Source organism: Psammomys obesus, unplaced genomic scaffold, assembly GCF_907164565.1.
Source record: "Psammomys obesus unplaced genomic scaffold, mPsaObe1.curated_primary_1811, whole genome shotgun sequence".
Taxonomy (NCBI): Eukaryota; Metazoa; Chordata; class Mammalia; order Rodentia; family Muridae; genus Psammomys; species Psammomys obesus.
Window position 1 is genome coordinate 4868955 of NW_026596234.1, and position 18866 is coordinate 4887820.

Consider the following 18866-nt stretch of genomic DNA (forward strand, 5'->3'; position numbering starts at 1 on the left):
CCCGCCCACCTAACTCCCCTGTGTGAGCTCTCCCTGAAAACGTTCAAGCCTAGCCTGCCCATCAAATGTGTTCCACAGTTTTCTCCGAGGATACCGCAGTGTCAGGGCCCATGGGTTTGGTGCCATTTCCACGCAGGCCCGGGCCACTTCATCGTGGCCCAGGCCTGCTTTGATTACTGTGTTCCTAAAAGCTCGTGGGCGCAAGCCTGGCGACCACCTTAGAAACTGGACCCAGCGTTTCCGGGTTTCTCCCTGATCACGCGGAGTGTCCCGAACAGACAGAGGTCGATTCCCCACAGCGCTAGGAGGCTGGCGAGGGCCGTAGAAGGAGGTGGAGAGTGGGGAGGGAGCCATCTCCGGAAGCGCGGGCGCCCCTCTCCCGTCCCGGGGGCCCGAGCGGGGGCGGCGATGACGCGCGAGATGACGCGGACGCGAGCCATGCAGAGGGCGGCGGACGTGGCGGGGGCGGGTGCGCGTCCGCGGAGGCCTCAGGGGGCCGCCCCTTGGCGCGACCCCAACGCGGGTGCGCGCACCACTCAGCCTTCCAGACAGGCCCGCGCGCGGGGTAGGGGGCAAGCCGCGGACTCGCTCATCTCTGTCGAGTCACCAGATTTCATCCCTAACGTCTTCCTCCTGCGGGTGAAGCTGGAGGAGACTGGAGAGCTATTCCGCGTGCCCAACTGCCGCAACGACATGACGGTGCGGGAGCTCAAAGAGCTGGACCTGACAGCCGGCATCCCCTTCCACCTGCAGCGACTGCAGTTCCTGGACCAAGGTGGCCCCTGTCCCATCCCTTCCCGCACCCAATGAGCTCCTCTCACACAAGGGACACAGCCCACTCCTGCTCTGGGTCCCCAAGATCCACTGAACTACCAGAGGACCCAAGGTGACCAAGTCAACCCCAACCACCTCGAGCCCCATCTAAAAAGGCCCCTTGGAGCACATGGGGTATCTGATTAGACCCCAAATACAGAGTGAATCGGGTTGACAAGCATTCTGTCTCCCAGGCTACAGTCTGTCAACCTTGAGCAAGTCCAGGCTCCTCAGGATCTCAAATCTCAAACTACAGAAAGCCCTTCCTGGCAGATCCTCTGTCTTCGTAAGGGACCCAAACCCCAAAGACAACTATGTCCACTTGAAGGTGCACACTTAGAACAAAACTAGGCCTAAAGAGAGACACCCCCCCCCAAGTCAAGGACAGGCCTTTCCCTACGATAATCTGGATCTAAAATAAACCCTAAGAGGTGAACACCAAGTCCTCTAGCTAGTTTGTCTATGCAAGCATTCCAAAACCTGAGACAAACCTTGCTGGTCTTTGATCCCCAAACTCAGAGCTTATCTGCCCAAATTTGAACTCCAAATCTCCAAGCTAGCAATAACTAGCTTAGAATCCTAAAACTCCCATCAACCATGTCCACACAAGGCTGCACAAATTCAAAGAAGCCAGCTAGACCTAGGACCCTCAAGACCCAGAACAAAGTTAGCTAAGACTGCACCCCATCTCTATGCTGTCACTGCCTCAGGAACCCAAGTCCTCCACCCACAATGGCCACTCAGGGAAACTAAACATAAAATTCTACCCACCATAGGAAACCCCAAATCCAGAGCAAACACAGCCAAATCTTCAGGCTAACCATGACTATTTTAGCCTAACCAAGCCTCCATCAACTGTGTCTACACAGAGATGCTAAAACTCAGAACAAACGTTACCATCCTGGAACCCCCAAACCCAGAACAAAGCTGAATGTTCAGATTTCCCTCCCACACTAACCACTACCAAAGATGCACCCCCACCCCCTGAACTCATATACCAACTATATATTCATTCAAGGATGCTAAAATTCCAAACAAAACCTGCCAATCCTACAACCCCAAGCCCAGAACATATCTACCCAAGGCTGAGCCCACAACTCTCCCAGGCTAACCACTACTGCAGCCCCCCCCCCCCCCCAAAAAAAAAAACTCACTAACTGTGCATACAGAGAGGTAAAAACTCAAAACCTTTCTTATCCTTGAACCACACACCCAGAACAAACCTGAACCCAAGTTTGAACCTCAAGAATCTAGGCTTAGCCATCACTCTCTTAGGACCCCAAGTGCTCCAACAACTTACTCAAAAGTAAGCCAACTGCTTCCCATGTTGGTACCCCAAATCCAGGATATACCTACCCAAGACTGAACCCCAAATTTCCAGGCTAGCCATCACCATCACCACTCCAGATTCTCCAGCAGCTGCATTTACATGAGGACACTGAAATTCCAAATCATCTTACCCACCTTAGGACCCCCAAATCAAAACAAGCCTGCCCAGTTCTGAGCCCAAGTCCCCAGGCTAGCCATATGACCATCAGGACCTGGAATCCTCCATGGCTGTGTCCACACAAGGATACCAAAGGCTGAGACAAACCCTGCCCACCTCAAGGTCCTAGTTTGTCCACACACTGCTATGTTTGAACCTCAAATTCTCTAGCTGCCTCTGGCCACACCAGAACCCTAAATCCCAAAGCAGACTCTGCCCACATCACCACTACCAACACAGAGCCTCTGTACCCAATTCTGAGACACCCCTCCCCCAACTGTCACCACCCATCTGTTCAGCCAAACCCCAGTCTACATTAGGATGCTAACTCCTAAAATGGACCTTGCCCACATCTGGACCCCCAAATCCAAACCCAAGTCTGTCTACCTTTGAAAGTCAGCCCTCAAGTTCCTCACGACCACAGCACGACCCTCAGCCCAGGCCGAGTATCCTCCTTAAGGATTCCAAGGATCCTACCTACAGAGAGCCCCCAAAAGTGAAGTCAAGCCTGCATCTTTGATTTCCCATCCTACAAAAACCATGTATTCATGAGCATCTCAAAGCTGACGCCAGCTGTGTAACTGTGAGGAAATGAAGGTTCAAAGCAACCTTGACTCATGAGGAACCCCAAATTCAATAGATATCCTTTAGCCAAACCTACTCATATCAGAACCCCAAATTTAGAGCAGACCCTGTCACTAGCAAGACCCTAAATCTCAGGGAAAATCTGTCCAGTTCCCCTCAGTTGTTTACCAACCACAGTTGCCTAAATAAGTCCAAGCAAGGACCCCAAATCCTGCCACACATATTCCTTCTAAAGTAGGACCCCTAACTAGACAGCAAACCTTGCTCTCATAGGAACCCCAAATCCAGAGTAAATCCTGCCCAGAAATCAAAGCAAACCTTGCCCATGATTATTAGACCCCCCATCCTGACACTAGCTTAGTCTCTCTCTCTCTCTCTCTCTCTGAACCCCAAGTTCCAAGCTGTGTCCTTCCCACACTGGGGGCTCACCAGGAGCCCTGCAGATCAGGGTCCAGTCCTTGCAGCTCTCTTGAACCTGGACCCCCACAAACTCCTACCTAGACAAATCCCATGGGGAGGCACCCAGTGGAGGCCAGAGGCTCTACAGCCTGTCTTTCCATCTATAGCCTTCCCTCAACCTGAGGACTTTGCTGTCCCTGTCCCCACTCCCTACAATGTTTAGGATATGAGAACAGGATCAAAGCCCCCTGCGCTCCATCATCTCCCCACCCGATGGAAATCAAAGTTGAAGATTGAAAAAACAAAACAAAACAAAACAAAACAAAACAAAACCTCTCTGGGCTGCCGGGGGAATGTGAGCAGCCGGCATCCAAGAGACACTGCAGAGTACTGCAGGGCCTGGGAGCGATGGAGACAGCTCTGAAAGCAGCCTGTCCCCACGCTCAGCTCAGCGTTCTCAGGCGCTGCCTGTACTAGGCTCAGTTTCCTAATCTGGGGAGCAGAGCCCCATTAGCTCTAGAATTCTCTGTGCTGTTCCCGGTGGACAGGAATGACTCTGCAAACTGCCGGTGTGCAGTCAAGGCCAAAACACTTTTCCTTGGTACTTAAAAAAAAAAAAAAAAAATAGGTTAAATGTTTTCCATGGCGCATGTATTTTCTGATAGAAGTTGAAAGATGCTTTTTGATTTATTTAGCAAGAGGCTGTGTTTGAGCCTGTCTATAGCTAACAAGTTATGAATGAGGTGAGCTGTAATAGGGGGAATGTGCAACAGTTCCCCCAAAAAAGGAATTTGAAAATTACATGTCTTCCTAACTCTGGACCCCCTTTTGTTCATTTATTTTCACCACTGACCAATAAATTCAAGCAAGCTGAGAGGGAATGAGAGGTGGGGTGACTTCATGCTGATGTCACAGTGCTAAGCCTCAGCAGTCACTTAGCAACTGGTGGAGGCCTGACCCCTGTGCTGTGCCGTGCTGACTGTGGCTGGCACATCTGCCCACCTTCAAGGTTGCAAAGGGAAGGGCAAGTGAGATCATGGCGGGGAAGTGTCTCGATGGCCATGCCTAAAGGAGTCAAGCAAATTCATGGGCAAGTGCTGCCCCTGGGGATCATTTATCTGTTGAGAATTAGCAGCATTTGTCTGAACCCAAGGTAGCGGCGGCCCATCTGCAAAGCGGATATGCCAGGGACTGCTCAGGAACTGATGCGAGCGAAGAAGCCCATCTCTCCTCCTTGCTTACAAAATGGTTAGAAAGTCAAGTTGTCTCAGAGCAGTGACAGACTGGCTCCCACGTTCAAGCCACAGACAAGACCCTAAGTAACGGATTTGCCGACAGTGCTGTCTGTCTATCTCTTCCTGAGAGTATGGTCATCAAATGGTGCCCACAAGTCTGGCAGGGTCCGACTTTGTCACATCCTAGCCAGGCCTAGCCTCAGTAGAGGGAGAGCCATGTAGGCTGGAGGGTCATCATGAGAATTCAAGGATGTCCTTCTCAGGTCAGGCCTAGAGACCCAGAGTAAATTATCAAGAATCTAGAACACTCATGGGTTCTGTTCACCTGGAGAGGATGCTAGGGTAGCCTAGGCAGATCATTATTGCTTATAATCCAAGTCCTCTGTGGTTCCTAAGACAGTAGGTGATCAAGAAACGTCTATGTGTTTATAAAGAGAAACTACCACTGTATTAAAAAGGAAGAAAGAAGAAAGAAAGAAAGAAAGAAAGAAAGAAAGAAAGAAAGAAAGAAAGAAAGAAAAAAGAATCACTCCTTCCATAATACCTTTCAACCTGGGCTGCTTATTATATTTTATTGTTTTGAAACTGTACCTCATGTATCTCTAGCTCAGGATTTGTCTTGAATTCCCGATCCTCCTGTCTCCAGCTCCCACATTCTGGGATGACAGGTCTATGCTGCCAGGCCTGGCTGAGCCATGCTGGGTCGGGCAAGAACTCTGACACTCAAGTCCAAATACAGCAAGTGCTGATGTTTTCTTCTGAGGTTACCGTAGGCTGGTATGGGGACAATCTTGTCCCACCAGGGGCAATGTCTGGGGGACATCCTTGACTGCAAGAGCTAGCTGTAGGAGCAGCTGATGTGCTACGGGCCGAGGCTGTAGAAACTGTGGTGCGTGGGATAGAGAAGGGTACCTATTTGAAAATGTCAGTTAAGCACCTACATGATAAAACCCTGATGTGGGCTGTCATTTGCAAGATCTTTCATGTCACTGTCAACTCTTTAGCCAGCTAATGGCTACATTGCCTGGAGTTCAGTATTCAGTTGAAGGTATATGACTTGCTAAGTACACTGTTGGGCCTGTGATGTATAGCTCAAATTTAAGTAGTTCTATTTGTAGAGTTTGCCTCATAAAACGATTTCACTGACTCATGTATTTTTCCCCAACAGGACAAGCTGTAATTACAAAATTTTATAAATCATTGCCATTGTGTGTGTGTGTGTGTGTGTGTGTGTGTGTGTGTGTGTTTCTTTTTGGGTCCAGCTTCGATCTGAGCTGAGCCAAATTAATTTTCTAAAAAGCATTAGCAGCAGCAAACAGGCTCCTGTGCAACTATCAAGTGAGATTTTTTTTTTTCCCCTTTGCTCAAGATTTTAAAAGTATCTGTGTGATTCAAGGTCGGACAGTGTCTAAACCGATACAGTGCTTTCTCTGAGTCCTAATTTTGTTAAAAGGAAAAATTGTTCCCCATAGGAATTTTGATGGACGATGCCACCCTGCAGTTCTACGACGTCGTCCCGGGAGCAGTTATTTCATTATGTATCTGGCATTATGATGGTTGGACCGAACTGGTTTTGGCTGCCGTGGAAGGGGACCCCAGTAAGGTGGTTTCATGCTTCTTTCAATATTAGGGGGTGGGGAATCCCAGTCTTTAGCATGAGTATTTGAATACAGGCCTGAGGGTAGGGAAGAAAGATGAGCCTCCTGATTGGAGTGTTCCCAGCCACTCTGGGTGGTGAGCCCCCCCGGGTTTACTTATTTTACAGTTTACAAACCTGCTTACTTCAGCCGCAGTGGCCACTTTCTATCCATGTGTTGAAAATCCAATTTAATCCTAGTAAAGATCAGGGCCTGTAGCTCAGTGCTCACAGACTTGTGTACATGTGCAGCTATCTGAACCCAGGAGGTTCTGTGTGATTTTGGGGAAGTGGTCTGGCCTCCTTGCACAGCAGCCTGTACCTGATGCTTGCCAGGCCTCCTGCTGGGCTAGCCGTTGGCCCTGGGAGAGAAAGGGAAGGAAGGTAAAGACAGGAAAGTTTACCTATTCGTGAAGATGAATGGTTAGCATCAGGCCAAGTGTGTGCTCTTTCTTCAGAAGACCCTGGGTGTAGAGCCACAGGAGGGAGAGGCAGTTTCCTGCTGGGATGGTGTTCAGGGGAAGGTTGGGTACAGGGAGAGGTGCTAGAATGCTTCCAGGGAAAGGCGGGTAGTGGTGGTCCCTGTATCATCCAAGGCCTGAGGAACAAGAGTGAAGCCTTATCTAGCCCCAGCTATATAGCATGTCTGTCCATCTACTTCTCTACAGCCCCAGTTTTCACTCCTGGAAGTTCAGTCAGTGCCTGTGGTATCTGCTTCCTGATAAGATAGCTGCTGCCCTCCATTGGCCTCAGTGCCCCTGCCCACATCACCCTCTACATGATCCAGACCTCTGGAGCACAGTAGTCTTTGTGATATCCATGGCCCTCCTTCCATCCCTCAAGAGTTGTGTCTCCTTGGGATGCTTCTGTGATGGGCTATCTGTCTACCAGCTGTGTTCAGGAAGTTGCAGAAGCCGACAGAGATAACGGACACAGAAATAGACTGGACAGACAGGATCCGTCACTGCTACATCAAGACCTCCCTTTTCTGAGGGTTCCTTCTGGGGGGGAACCCACAAGGAACATTGTGTTGGCTGGTATTTTCTCCAATGGCCACAAACATCTTCCTCTGGACATACTAGCAAAGTTGTCTTCTCCCTTTAAAGCACTGGCAGGCAGGCCTTTCTGTGTCCCCTGCCTAACTGGGGGTAACTGCGCTTCCTGAGTGTGTGCAGATCACCAAACGATGTTTCCTGTCAGCATTCCTCTACTCCCACTGTACATTTTGGTTTGGCTTAAGTAAATCTCCATGCATGGTTAGGGCGGGGGTCATGCCCTAGAGACAATCTTGACCAATTTCTTTCACCTAGCTGTCATGTCTTGGCGTCAGCGAGGATACCGAATTCCGAACAGCGAACTCACGGTATTTTCAGGGTGAGCTGTGGAAGCAGTGGATCGCTCAGAGGGCGTTTGTGGCCTTGTACATCTCTGCTCACAGAGGCCACGTGGACGCGGTGCGATATCTTCTAGAAATTGGTAATTCTGCAGAAAGCGTGGTCTGGTCTGATTGAGAGGACGGATTGACCTGTCTTGTTTCTTCAGCAGTGGCTCCCTACACCCTGGTCTTCTCACTCAGCAAACACATCTCCTGCTGGGCTCCTTGGTCATAAGCTCCTTATATCATGCCCATCAGGAACTTGCACTTCTTTATAGGGCCAGGTTTCTAGAAAATTCTGTTGTGGAAGGACCAAAATTACAGGACAGTGAGATGTGGGGGGCAGAGGGTGGGAGGTTGGTTCCAGAGGACTTCCTAGATCGTCCTTTCCAAGCAGCCCATGGTCTGCCTTCATCCTTGTCCCAGCTGAAGTAGATTCTGCAATGGTCCCAAAAGACCTTACCCTGGGTATCAGATGGAGTGGCCAACAGGCTGGCTGGAGGTCCTTTCAAATAGATACTTACCCACACTCTCTTTCCATCATGTCTCCATCATGTCACTTAAGGGTGACCATCTGTCTGTCTGTCTCTCTGCCCAAAGCTGTAGTGAGCACTGTGTCTGGGAAGATGTCTGGGAGAACTCTTTTCCCCTCCCTGGTTGGGGAAATGGTACCCCTGATTAAAAGGCAGACCACTAAACCGGACGATATACTACATCTTCAGAAAGCTCAAAAACATGGTTTCCTTGGGCAGAGGGGGTAGAAATGACAAGCGAGTCTGGCTTTCTAAGCTGCTGCCGCCATTTAGGACCCCTTTCTTTTCATCTGTGGTCTTGCTCAGTCCTGGCAGTCTCCCCCGACCCCCCGCCTCCTATCAGGCAAGGTAGAAGACAACTCAACTGTCCTGGGCAAGATGCTGGCATGCCGTATCTCTGCTACAGAGCTCAGGATGGTTGGGTGATAGCACCGCATTCTCCGCCATCCCACACTGCCTTTCTGCACTTCTCTTATACAATGAAAGATGGGCTTTCACAGCCCAGCAGTCCTTTAAGCTCATGAAAAGTCATCTTCGCTCTGATGGAACTGTGATGTATTTGAAAGCACCCGTTAAAAAATGACGGCCAGCTTTGCAAAGTTTTCCATCCTCTGCAGCCACCAAGGAGGGTGGGGGTTGGAGGAGGGTGGCAGGGTCATTGTGCCTGCATTCTGGAAGCCTACTTAAGCTTCGCCTCACCAACCAGCCATAGCTCAATTGGACTGTGTGGCAGCCGCGGCAGTGCCAGCTGGGTTGAATTGAATTGCCTTGTTTTCTGTGTCATGATTTTTGTTCCCCCAGAATTTGATTCAATCCCACAAGTTCATGCTGGACCCCTGTCATTAGCCCATCTGTCTCCAGGAGGCAGTGAGAATCCAGATCTGTCCACGCTCAGGCTGCCACCCCCTGCCACCTCCGTAGTTCCCTTGAGCTGTGTGCTGGGGATAAAAACAGCAGTGCTCAAACCATAGGTGTGTCTGTCCGCATGGATTCTAGGAGGGAAAGTGAGCCAAGGCTTCCAAATGATTAATTCCATAGTCAGTCACACATGGAATGCATTCAACCCAGTGCCTACTGAGCTCGTACGGGGTAGGAGAGGCATGGGGAGGGAGAGCTGAGGAAGTTACTGAAGCCCTAAAGAGGGGAAAATGCAAACATGTAGTCTGGCACAGGAACAGCATGTGCAAAGAGCCTGGGGCTGGGTGCAGAATGATGCGTTTAAAGGGTAAAGGGTGAAGGCAGGAAGTGCATGGAGCTGGGGCTTTGGAAGCAAAGGAAATCAGGGGAAAGCACAAGAGTGTGTGTGTGTTGGGGGGGTGGAAATTGTGTCGGAATAAGCACACGCAGTCAGATGGGCAAACAAATGCATCAAACAGTGTTTCACAGGCAGCAAGATTCAGTGACAGGCTCAAAACACGAGACTGGAGAATGCTGTTTACTGGGTGCCCTGTGGGACCAGGCTAGATGGCGGGGTGATGAGCTGAGGGAGGCCACTGTGTCCCTGGGAGCAGCATCAACTCTCCCTTGCATTCCTGCCACCATGCCTGGCGGCCCCCTTTTTGTGCCCCAGCGTCAGGAGGTAGGACTCCTGGCTAGGAGAGCAGGCCACTCCAGCAGGGTCTCTTTATCTCACAGGAACAAACTGCCTGGGCAAATCACCCCTGGGCAGGACCCCTCTGCATGCAATTGCAGCCACAGGCAAGATAGACTGCCTTGAGCCCTTGCTGGACTATGGTGCCTCCATCCATGAAAAAGACCTGAAGGGCGACACACCCATCTCCATTGCACGGCGCCTGCACCGCAGAAACTTCGAGCACAAGATGTTCCTCCTGTACTGGATGATGAGGACCGGTAAAAGGTCTGATGCGGTGCCGAGAGAGCCTCCAGGAAACTCGGGATCTGGGAATGTGCGGAAGAAGAGCTTAATGTAGCTCCCTGGGCACATTTGCCCATCACAATGCTCTGGGGCGACCTTATAGCCCCCACAGTGGGCCGCATGGCACTCATTAGGCAACAAAAAGAAGGGAGCAATCGAAATCAGACACCAAATTGGGTTGTCCTCTTACCAGTGCCTCTGGGAGGGTGTAATGGAGCAGATGAGTTGGTCTCTTTTGTAATCCACTCTGTCCTCACCAGGCCGACAATGCCAGCCTTTAATTTTAAGCTCTTTGTACGTGGCACCCAATCACACCAGTTGGGGTGATGGTAGCCAATTATCTCTCCCTTTTGAGGCCATCTAATGCACCAGCATAATAGGAGTAATAACAGGACTAATAGCACCCCTGTTACCGCGCAGAGCGAGCACGGCCTATGTCAGGAGGTCATGTGCAGTGTAGGTTGTGGAGCTGTTTGTCAAACCTATGCAGCTAACCATTTCCGTGGCCAGGGTTGGGACACAGGCTTGGCTGAGCCAGCTCTTAGGTGTCTGCTGCCTGAGTATAGGGCAGAAGGGAGGCTGGGAGTGGAGCCCTGAGCCTCCAAACGTAGCCTATCAGGGGGCTGCTTTCTTATCGCCATGGCAAGGAGGCTTGCGGCCTTAAGGGTGTTGAAAACAAGTGTGGGAGACAAAAAAAAAAAAAAAAAAAAAAAAAAGAGGTTGGCAGCCTCTTCCTGTGGTTCCCAACCAAGGGTCCTCTCAGCCTTCACGCTCGTCTCCCACTTTCCCAAGTACCTTCTTTCCCTGGGAGCAGACTAGCTCTGGGAGCCGATCATTGGCCCTAGGTACTACTCTGCTCTAGACTATACCTTGGAGTCCATCATGGCAGCAAGTGAGCCGAGTGCAGGCAACAAGCAAGGGAGCTGAGGCCCAGTGCCTCTAAGAGGAGCACTGACAGAAAGGGGAGCTAGAAGTTGCTTCATTTGTTCCAGAGCTGAAACTTGACTTGTGTGATAGTTTTTAACTCCTTGTTTTTCAACCTTGCCTTGACATTCTAAAGAAGAAGGTAGCAAAGCACCTTCCAAGGCACAGTTGCTTGCTACTCAACTGCTGGTTTCACTGGGAAAGTTCTACAAGGAAGCTGAATCCCATTAGGATGACTCCCAATTCTAAGACTGCAATCTAGGGACGGTCACAGGCCGTATGTCACCTTGTCACTCCTGGTGGCCATGTTTTCCTGAAGCTGTGAACCTTGACACAAGTTCTGGAATCCATGTATGTGTCAAAGGTCTTTTGGCCACTGGTCAAGTTTCTGGGTGTGGGGGTGGGTGAGATTGGCATTGCACCCTGGCTGCCCTTCTTTCCAACTTCCCAATAACCAGACCTTACTTTAAAATTAATAGTCTTATGTCTCCTGGTATCCCAGAAAGTAAGACCTTTGTTGACAGTGGTCTTACACCAGGTGACATGGCTGTGCCCAGGCTGAGCCTCCTGTTTGACAAAGAAGAGTCAGGAAAGCACACCTCAGCAGCAGAGACATCAAACTGAGATCTTATTTTTGGCAGACATGCTCCAGAATCAATAGGCAGATACTAAACAACCCCAATCCACGGGTCGGGTCACTCAGCTAATGAGGTATACGGAGCGGGGAGTGACTTATGGGTACCCTTTTAACTTAACAAGTGGAGTCCCTCCAAGTCTTGCATTTGCCAGGAGCTTGCTAAGCAGTCTTTGTTATTGGAAGAGCCAACTGCTTGGCATGAGGACCCACACTTTTGGGGACAAGCACTCCATTTCCCCCAATTCAATTAGATACTTGGATAGACATCCAGCAGCGTCAAGCTTTCTGTGGTGACATTTTCTTCAGTCTGGGGCCAGGGTCACTTGGACAGGCTTCTGGGTCCTGAGGACACATTAGAGACAATCTCAATGCCTTGCGTTGGATCTTAGGGTACAGCTCGGGTGTGTGTGTGGGGCTCTCCTAGCATGAAGAAGGGACTGGATTCAGTTCCCAGCATGGTGAACACACATGCGCTGCCCTCCATACATAACGCACACACTTGCCTATCACATGGATGTAAGCCCACATCACAGGCTGTATGGGGTATGTCAACAGCTGTGTGGTCTGCCATTGGTTGATGAAATGTTAAAATTGGACTTATTTCCTACCATGCTTATTTTGAAGAGTGTTTTGTCCATATTTCAGGGGCTAACAGAGGGGAGAAGGTTCATGTTCAGTATTATTATTATTATTGGTTTGGTTTGGTTTTCTGAGACAGGGTTTCTCTGTGTAAGAAGAGCCCTGGCTGTCCTAGGCTCACTTTGTAGAGCAGGCTGGCCTTGAACCCACAGAGTGCCAAGATTAAAGGCGTGTGCCACTATGTCGCTATCATCTTCAGTATTTTTGTGGGAGTGGAAAAACCTTGCTGGCACATGCCCTGGAACAGGTCTGGAATGCTGAGGGAGCCATGGTCTGCCACATCCTGGGAACAATGTATGTATGGAGAAGACACTGGCTCCCCTACATCTGTGCCTTCTTTGGGCTGGCCTTCTGGTCACCAGGGACCTCATGTGGAGTTGGAGGCACTGAGTAGGGGCCAGTGCAGCTCTCCAGGCTCATGTTTCTTGGTGGGTCTTCACTTCTCTGAGCCAAGGGTTTCTTGTAGGAGATGGAGAAGGGTCATTCCTGCACACAGTCACCAAAGTTGCTGGAAAGATTGGGGAGGACCCAACACCTTGTTTGAGACATCGGCTGGGAGGCTGAAGCGTTGGAAACAATGGTTGGACTGTTGAGAGGAGAGGCAGAGGAAAACCCGGTTTTTCTCTGGGCCCTCTCTAGTTCTGGCCCCTGAACTCTGATGACCAGTCCTCAGAGCTTAGAGCCCTGGCAAGTGCTATGCTGTGCGCTCAATGACCTCAGAGGCAACATGGAAAGGATTTTTCATATCTCTTCATCCTTGCCAGGGATATAGCTTGCCAGTGAGCCTCATGGCAACCTGGTAAATAGTTCTGGAAAGCCAGCCCCCAAAGGATGACACAGCAAAGGTGATGGTTGCATTGGTCACCATGTTTTCTTCTGCCTTGGCTCCGAGGGATCTTAGTCAGTGTCCAGCGACCAGTGTGCCCCCCCCCCTTTCTCTTCCCTGAGTCAGTCCCCAGCCTTGCCTCCTGATTGGCCCTGCAGAGGTCATGGCAGCTTGCCTCTGTCATGGAAGCCAATGCAGTAGAAAATCTAAAAACAGCAACACAAGCTCAGGACTGAGGTAGTAGGGCCTAGTCTCCTGGCTCTTCAGCCTCTGGTGTCTCCAACCCAAGTGTCATCATCAGAGAGTAGAATCATCCCTCCGGATTTGAGTCCTTTGACCTCCCTAGATCACAACCTGGATGTTCCCTCTGTGTCTACCATCCTAGTTTCCAGAGTATGGGGAGGGTGTCCCTCTGGACCATGCATGGGGTTCTGCTGAACACTGGGTCAGCAGTTTGCCCCATTGCAGCTCCCTGATCCTGCAGTAGAGAGCCTTGCTCTGTGGCAGCCTACACAGATCCCCTCAAGTGGAGACCCAAGCAAAGCCAACTTCCACAGGCAACGGTGTTTTGCCAATGAGAGTATTGCCTTGCCTTCTGGATGCCATGGGCTAGAACTGTGCACCCCCCCAACGTGTGTGTGTACATGTGTGTGTAGTTGCAGTTCAAAGCACAGCCTCTGTGTGTGGTTCCTTAGATATTATCTACCACTTACTGATTTTTTTCCATAAGGTCTCTAACTGTCCTGGAACTCACTCGATAGGACCAGGCTGGCTGCAAAAGTCCTCAGGATCTGCTTGGCTCTACCTCCTTGGCAATGGGATGGCAAGTGCTTTGCCTACCAGCATGATGGGTTCTTTTCAAAGATCTATTTTCTTTCTTTTTTTTTTTTCTTTTTCTTTTTCTTTTCTTTTCTTTTTTTTTATTCTGCAGGGGTGTTTTGCCTTCATGTATGTCTGGTGCCTGCAGAGCTCAGACAAGTGTTGCTAGATGCCCTGGAACTGGAGTACAGATGGTTGTGAGCCACCACATGGGTGTTGGGATTTGAACTTGGGTCCTCTGCAAGAGCAGCCAGTGTGCTTAACCACTGAACTATGTCTCCAGGCTCCATCCTGGGTTTCTTTATGTGGGCTCCAGGGCTCAAACTCGGGTCCTCAGTAAGCTTTGCTGATGGAGCCGTCTCCCCAGTCCTCCTCCCTATCAGTTGTGTGACCTCAGGACCACTGGCAGTCACCTGAGACCCTCAGCTTCCTCCGTATCATACGTTGGTCTGGTCCTAAACAACCAGTCATGTTGCTGGCTCTGTGGTCTGGCACACATGCTTTGGAGGATTCCTCTGCCCCTAGGTATGTGGCATTAGGCAGACCAGGGGGCCAGCTTTGGGGTCTCAGTGGCTCATGTGGAGTGTTTGGGGTAATAAAACCTGCCCCTGTTGCCACCGGAGAGAGGAAAAGCCTGGCACAAAGCAGGCACTTGAAAAAAATGGCAGGCATTACTTGTATTATTATACCACCAGCACTTAATTTGCTTAGAATGTTTACTCGCTGAGAATCGATCCCCTCCCGGATTCCGGAGAGACTCATAAATTCTCAGCAAACCTTATACAATAAGAGTCTCCATCCAGAACTAATAATTCCCAAAGTGGGAGATTAATAATTTCCCGTAAACTTGCTGCTCTGGACATTAAGTGGAAGGCTTTTTTTTTTTTTTTCAGCAACTCATAGAACGCCCCCAGCCCAGCGCTACTTCAGAATAACAACCGCTCTCAAGCATAGGAAAATTCCAGTCTCCAGGCCCTGCCTCCGCAGTGCGCATAAAATACAGAGGCAGCCAGTAGAGGGCACAGAAACCCATTAACATTTAGCAAAACACCGGGGTTTGTGTTCTGCGGAAATGTCAGAGATGCTGCTATCTGCGTCACTTGAAAATTCAAGAGTGGGGCTCAGTTTGGGGGGCTCGAGGATGGCGTTTCTGCCTGAACCTTGGAATGGACTGCGGAAGTGAGCTTTAGGGACACATGCACTGGCCAGGGGGACACGTGAATAGCCCTTCTGACATCCTGAAAGGGGTCTGCCCCCCTTCACCACCCCAGGAGTATACATCTGGCTATGGAACAAGAAGGCCCAGTGTTCCAGCTGCCCCAGGAAAGCACAGCACTCTATCCCCACAGCGTCACCCTTGACTTGTTGCTATACATTCTAAATTTAAAATGGGAAAAATTATAAATATTAACATCTGGGGCTCCAGTGTGTGTCTGGGAAATGTCACAGAAGCATTTAGAGAATTTCATACACTTGCAAGGTTATAATTGGTCAATTCCTGTCCAAAAGCCCAATCTGGACCCACCCACCCCAGTTTTGTAGAAGCCCTGGGGTACAAGACATGTTTACATATGTTGAAACAGCTGGCTAGGATGGCAAAGGCCTTGGAAGTATTCCCGGTGCCCAGGACGGGGAGGGGGGCGGATGTGGGAGGCACATTTTGCAGCTGTTGAAAGATCCTAGTGGGTCGGGGGATGTGATTTAAGAGTGCCTGCTGCCCTTTAAATCCTAGCTCAAACCCACCTGTAACTCCAGCTCCAGGGGTTCTGCTGCCCTCTGCTGGCCAATGCGGTCACTGCATACCTATTGCATAAGCACAGGCAGACAGTGTAAACACACATGTTTATGCGCGTGCTCTTGCGCACGCACACGTAATTTTTATCTAAAACACTCGAGGGACTTGGTAGGTGGCTTAGTTGGTTGTGTAATGCGTCAGAAGCCCTAGCTTCAATCCCCAGCCTTCCTAAAAGTGGGTGTGGGTGTTCACTCATGCAATCTCAGCCCTTGGGAAGCGGAGGCAGGAGGATTTGAACAAGGGATGTTCAAGAACATCCCTGGCTATATGGTGAACCCTAGACCATCCTGGGCTACATAAGACCCTTCTTTTTGTTCGTTCGTTTTGGTTTTGGTTTTTCGAGACAGGGTTTTTCTGTGTGGTCCTGGCTGTCCTGGACTTGATTTGTAGACCAGGCTGGCCTCGAACTCACAGAGATCCACCTGCCTCTGCTCCCCAAATGCTGGGATTACATGTAGGCATGAGCCACTGTGCCTGGCTCTTCTTTTGCTTCTTTTAAAAAAAGACTTGATCTTGTCTCACATGCTGTAAGCACAGGCCAAGGGGTGGTCACAAGGTTGTCCAGGAGGTGGCCCCGAGGGTTGGAAATACACACTTGGTCCCCAGGAGACACCCTGCGCATGCCTGTCTATGTTGCCTTAAGTGCAAAGAAGGACGTCGAAGAGACTGAGGGCTGGGAGCGGGGTCTGTCCGTAGTGCACGGAGGATCAGGTTTGATTCCCAGAAACTAGGAAGCCAGGCTGGCGGAGACTGGCACCCCCTGGCTCTGTTGGTCAGCCATTCCAGCCTACTCATGTGAGTCCCAGGCCAGTGAGAGATCCTGCTTTAGAACGCAAGGAGGATGGAGCCTGTGGAGAAGCACTGCTCTGGACATTTGCCCTCCACAGATGGACACACATCCACATACAAGTGTACATACATACACACGTACAAGCACACAAGCACACACAACACACAAGTCCACACACATGAACACACATGCACACACAAACCCACATACACACGTGTGCACATACAAGCATACATGTGCACGCAAGAACACACATACACATACAGTACGTTTTCACAATGCACGCACAAACACACACACATGTGCACGCACACACAGAGGGGAAGAAAGAAAAAAGACCCTCCCACCATAGCTCTCCGAAGCTGGAGGATTTTGATGATGATCCCTTTTGAGGCATTCTGAGTGTCTTATCACGTAAATGTTCTAAAGTGCTGATGTAGGGGGCATAGGCTCTGAAGGCATGGACGGGGTGCAGGTCAGCCAGGGTGCCCTGGACATGCCTGCAGGGTCAAGCACAGTTCAGACTGGAGGGCAGGTGGACAAGTGGCTCCCCAGATGTCCCCCTTTGGGTACCTAAGGCAGGAGCAGTGACAGAGGCCAGAATTTTTATTTTTTATATTAATCACAGGTGTATCTCAACTGTAGTCCCCTCACTCTTTCCTCTTTCCCTCCCAATCCCACCCTCCCTTCCTCATCTCCTCCCTGCCCCCTTCCAAATCCACTGATAGGGGAGGTCCTCCTCCCCTTCCATCTGACCCTAGCTTATCAGGTATCTTCAGGACTGGCTCTCAAGTCCTCCTCTGTGGCCTAGCAAGGCTGCTCCTCCCTTGGGGGTGGGTGGGTGGGGGAAGTCAAAGAGCCAGCTATTGAGTTCATGTCAGAAATAGTCCCTGTTCTCCTTACTAGGGAACCCACTTGGATACTGAGCTACCCTGGGCTACATCCGAGCAGGGATTCTAGGTTATATCCATACATGGTCCTTGGTTGGAGAAACAGTCTCATAATAGACCCCCGTGCCCTGATATATTTGGTCCTTGTGGAGCTCCTCTCCTCTCCAGGTCATACTAACTCCCCCAACAAGGAAATCATGAACATTTCAGGCAAATGGTGGGATCCAGAACTTTTTAAAGCCACAATTCCTGGATCCTAAAAGGAAACACTGGAGACCAGCTGGGACCCGGCTTCCACCAGGTGGTGGTGGGTGGGACTGCCGCTGCAGGCTGGAGATGGAGTTACCACCAGGTGTCGCCTGGAGACCACAAATGGATCCCTGGCTAGCTACCGAATGCCAGCCAAACCCCTTTCTCCCTGGTTTAGACCCTCATGCTCCAGGCTTTCACACTTGATCCTTACCTATTTTCATTTTTGCATAGCTGGAAAATGTGTTTTAAATCATATAACATTGTATTTTCTTCTTCTTCTTCTTCTTCTTCTTCTTCTTCTTCTTCTTCTTCTTCTTCTTCTTCTTCTTCTTCTTCTTCTTCTTTTTTCTTGCCTTCCAAGGGCCTAGGAATTTGGTCTCAGGGTGAAGGTTAAGAGATAGCTTTAAAAGTCAAGCCTACTTTTTATTTTAAAGGGTCTTGCTATTATGTAGCTCTGGCTGACCTGGAATTCAATATGTAGATGACGCTGGCCAGGAACTCACAGAGGTCCACCTGCCTCTGCCTCCTAAGCGCTGGGATTAAAGGTGTGCACTACCATGCCTGGCTTGTAAATCTGCATTCTGACCTCCAAACAGAGGGATGTCTAAGACTTTTCAACTGTAACGAACATTTTTGCAATAATAAAGGCAAGGTTTCTCGAAGGCCAAGCATTGTTCTTTAGCAGAGTGTAAGCCATGTGCAGAGAAGGGTTGAGGTTGAAGGCGTGCCCATCAAAGCCACAGCTTTTCCCAAGATTTGGGAATAGCATCCAGCTTGGTGCTGTAGAGAACCAGCTCGAATTCCGAAAGGGGCCCAGGTGGGAAGTGTGACCTGGACTCGTGGCACAGAGGTGGCTCCCTCACTGCTTGCCCGTCCAATGGATCAGGGTTATGCCAGACCTCAGTGCTGGTGTGTTAGGGCCTGTCTGGCCTCTGTCACCACCTTCCTTGGTTCAAAGCCATTTCTTCCACGGACAAAGCCAGCCACACAGTTTCTTTAAATCATCCCTGGCCCTGGTCAGACTCCTGCTCCATCTCCCACTCAACATTCTCTGTCTTGGCCTCCCTGCACGGCCCTTTTTATGTTCTTATATTTGAGTGTTAGTATGTGCAGGTGTGTGAGGAGGCCCAATCTGGACATCAATTATCTTTTTCTCACCTTTGGGCTGGTGACAGGGCTCAGCAGGTAAAGGAGCTTGCTGCAAAGTCTGACGACCCTGAGTTTGACCCGAGACTCTCATGACGTAAAGAATTGACTTTCTCAAGTTGTTTTCTTATTATCTCCATACAAATGCCCTCTCTCTCTCCCTACACACACACACACACACACACACACACACACACACACACACACACA

General features: G+C 50.1%; 1 protein-coding gene across 1 annotated transcript; it reads left to right on the forward strand.

Annotated features, from left to right (window-relative positions):
- The first annotated feature begins 420 nt into the window (after nucleotides 1-420).
- Ankrd60 (ankyrin repeat domain 60) lies at nucleotides 421-9993 on the forward strand. Its single transcript, XM_055595918.1, has 4 exons — nucleotides 421-775; nucleotides 5991-6121; nucleotides 7465-7630; nucleotides 9698-9993. The coding sequence occupies exons 1-4, from the start codon at nucleotides 421-423 to the stop codon at nucleotides 9991-9993; spliced, it is 948 nt and encodes a 315-aa protein (XP_055451893.1).
- The last annotated feature ends 8873 nt before the right edge of the window (nucleotides 9994-18866 follow it).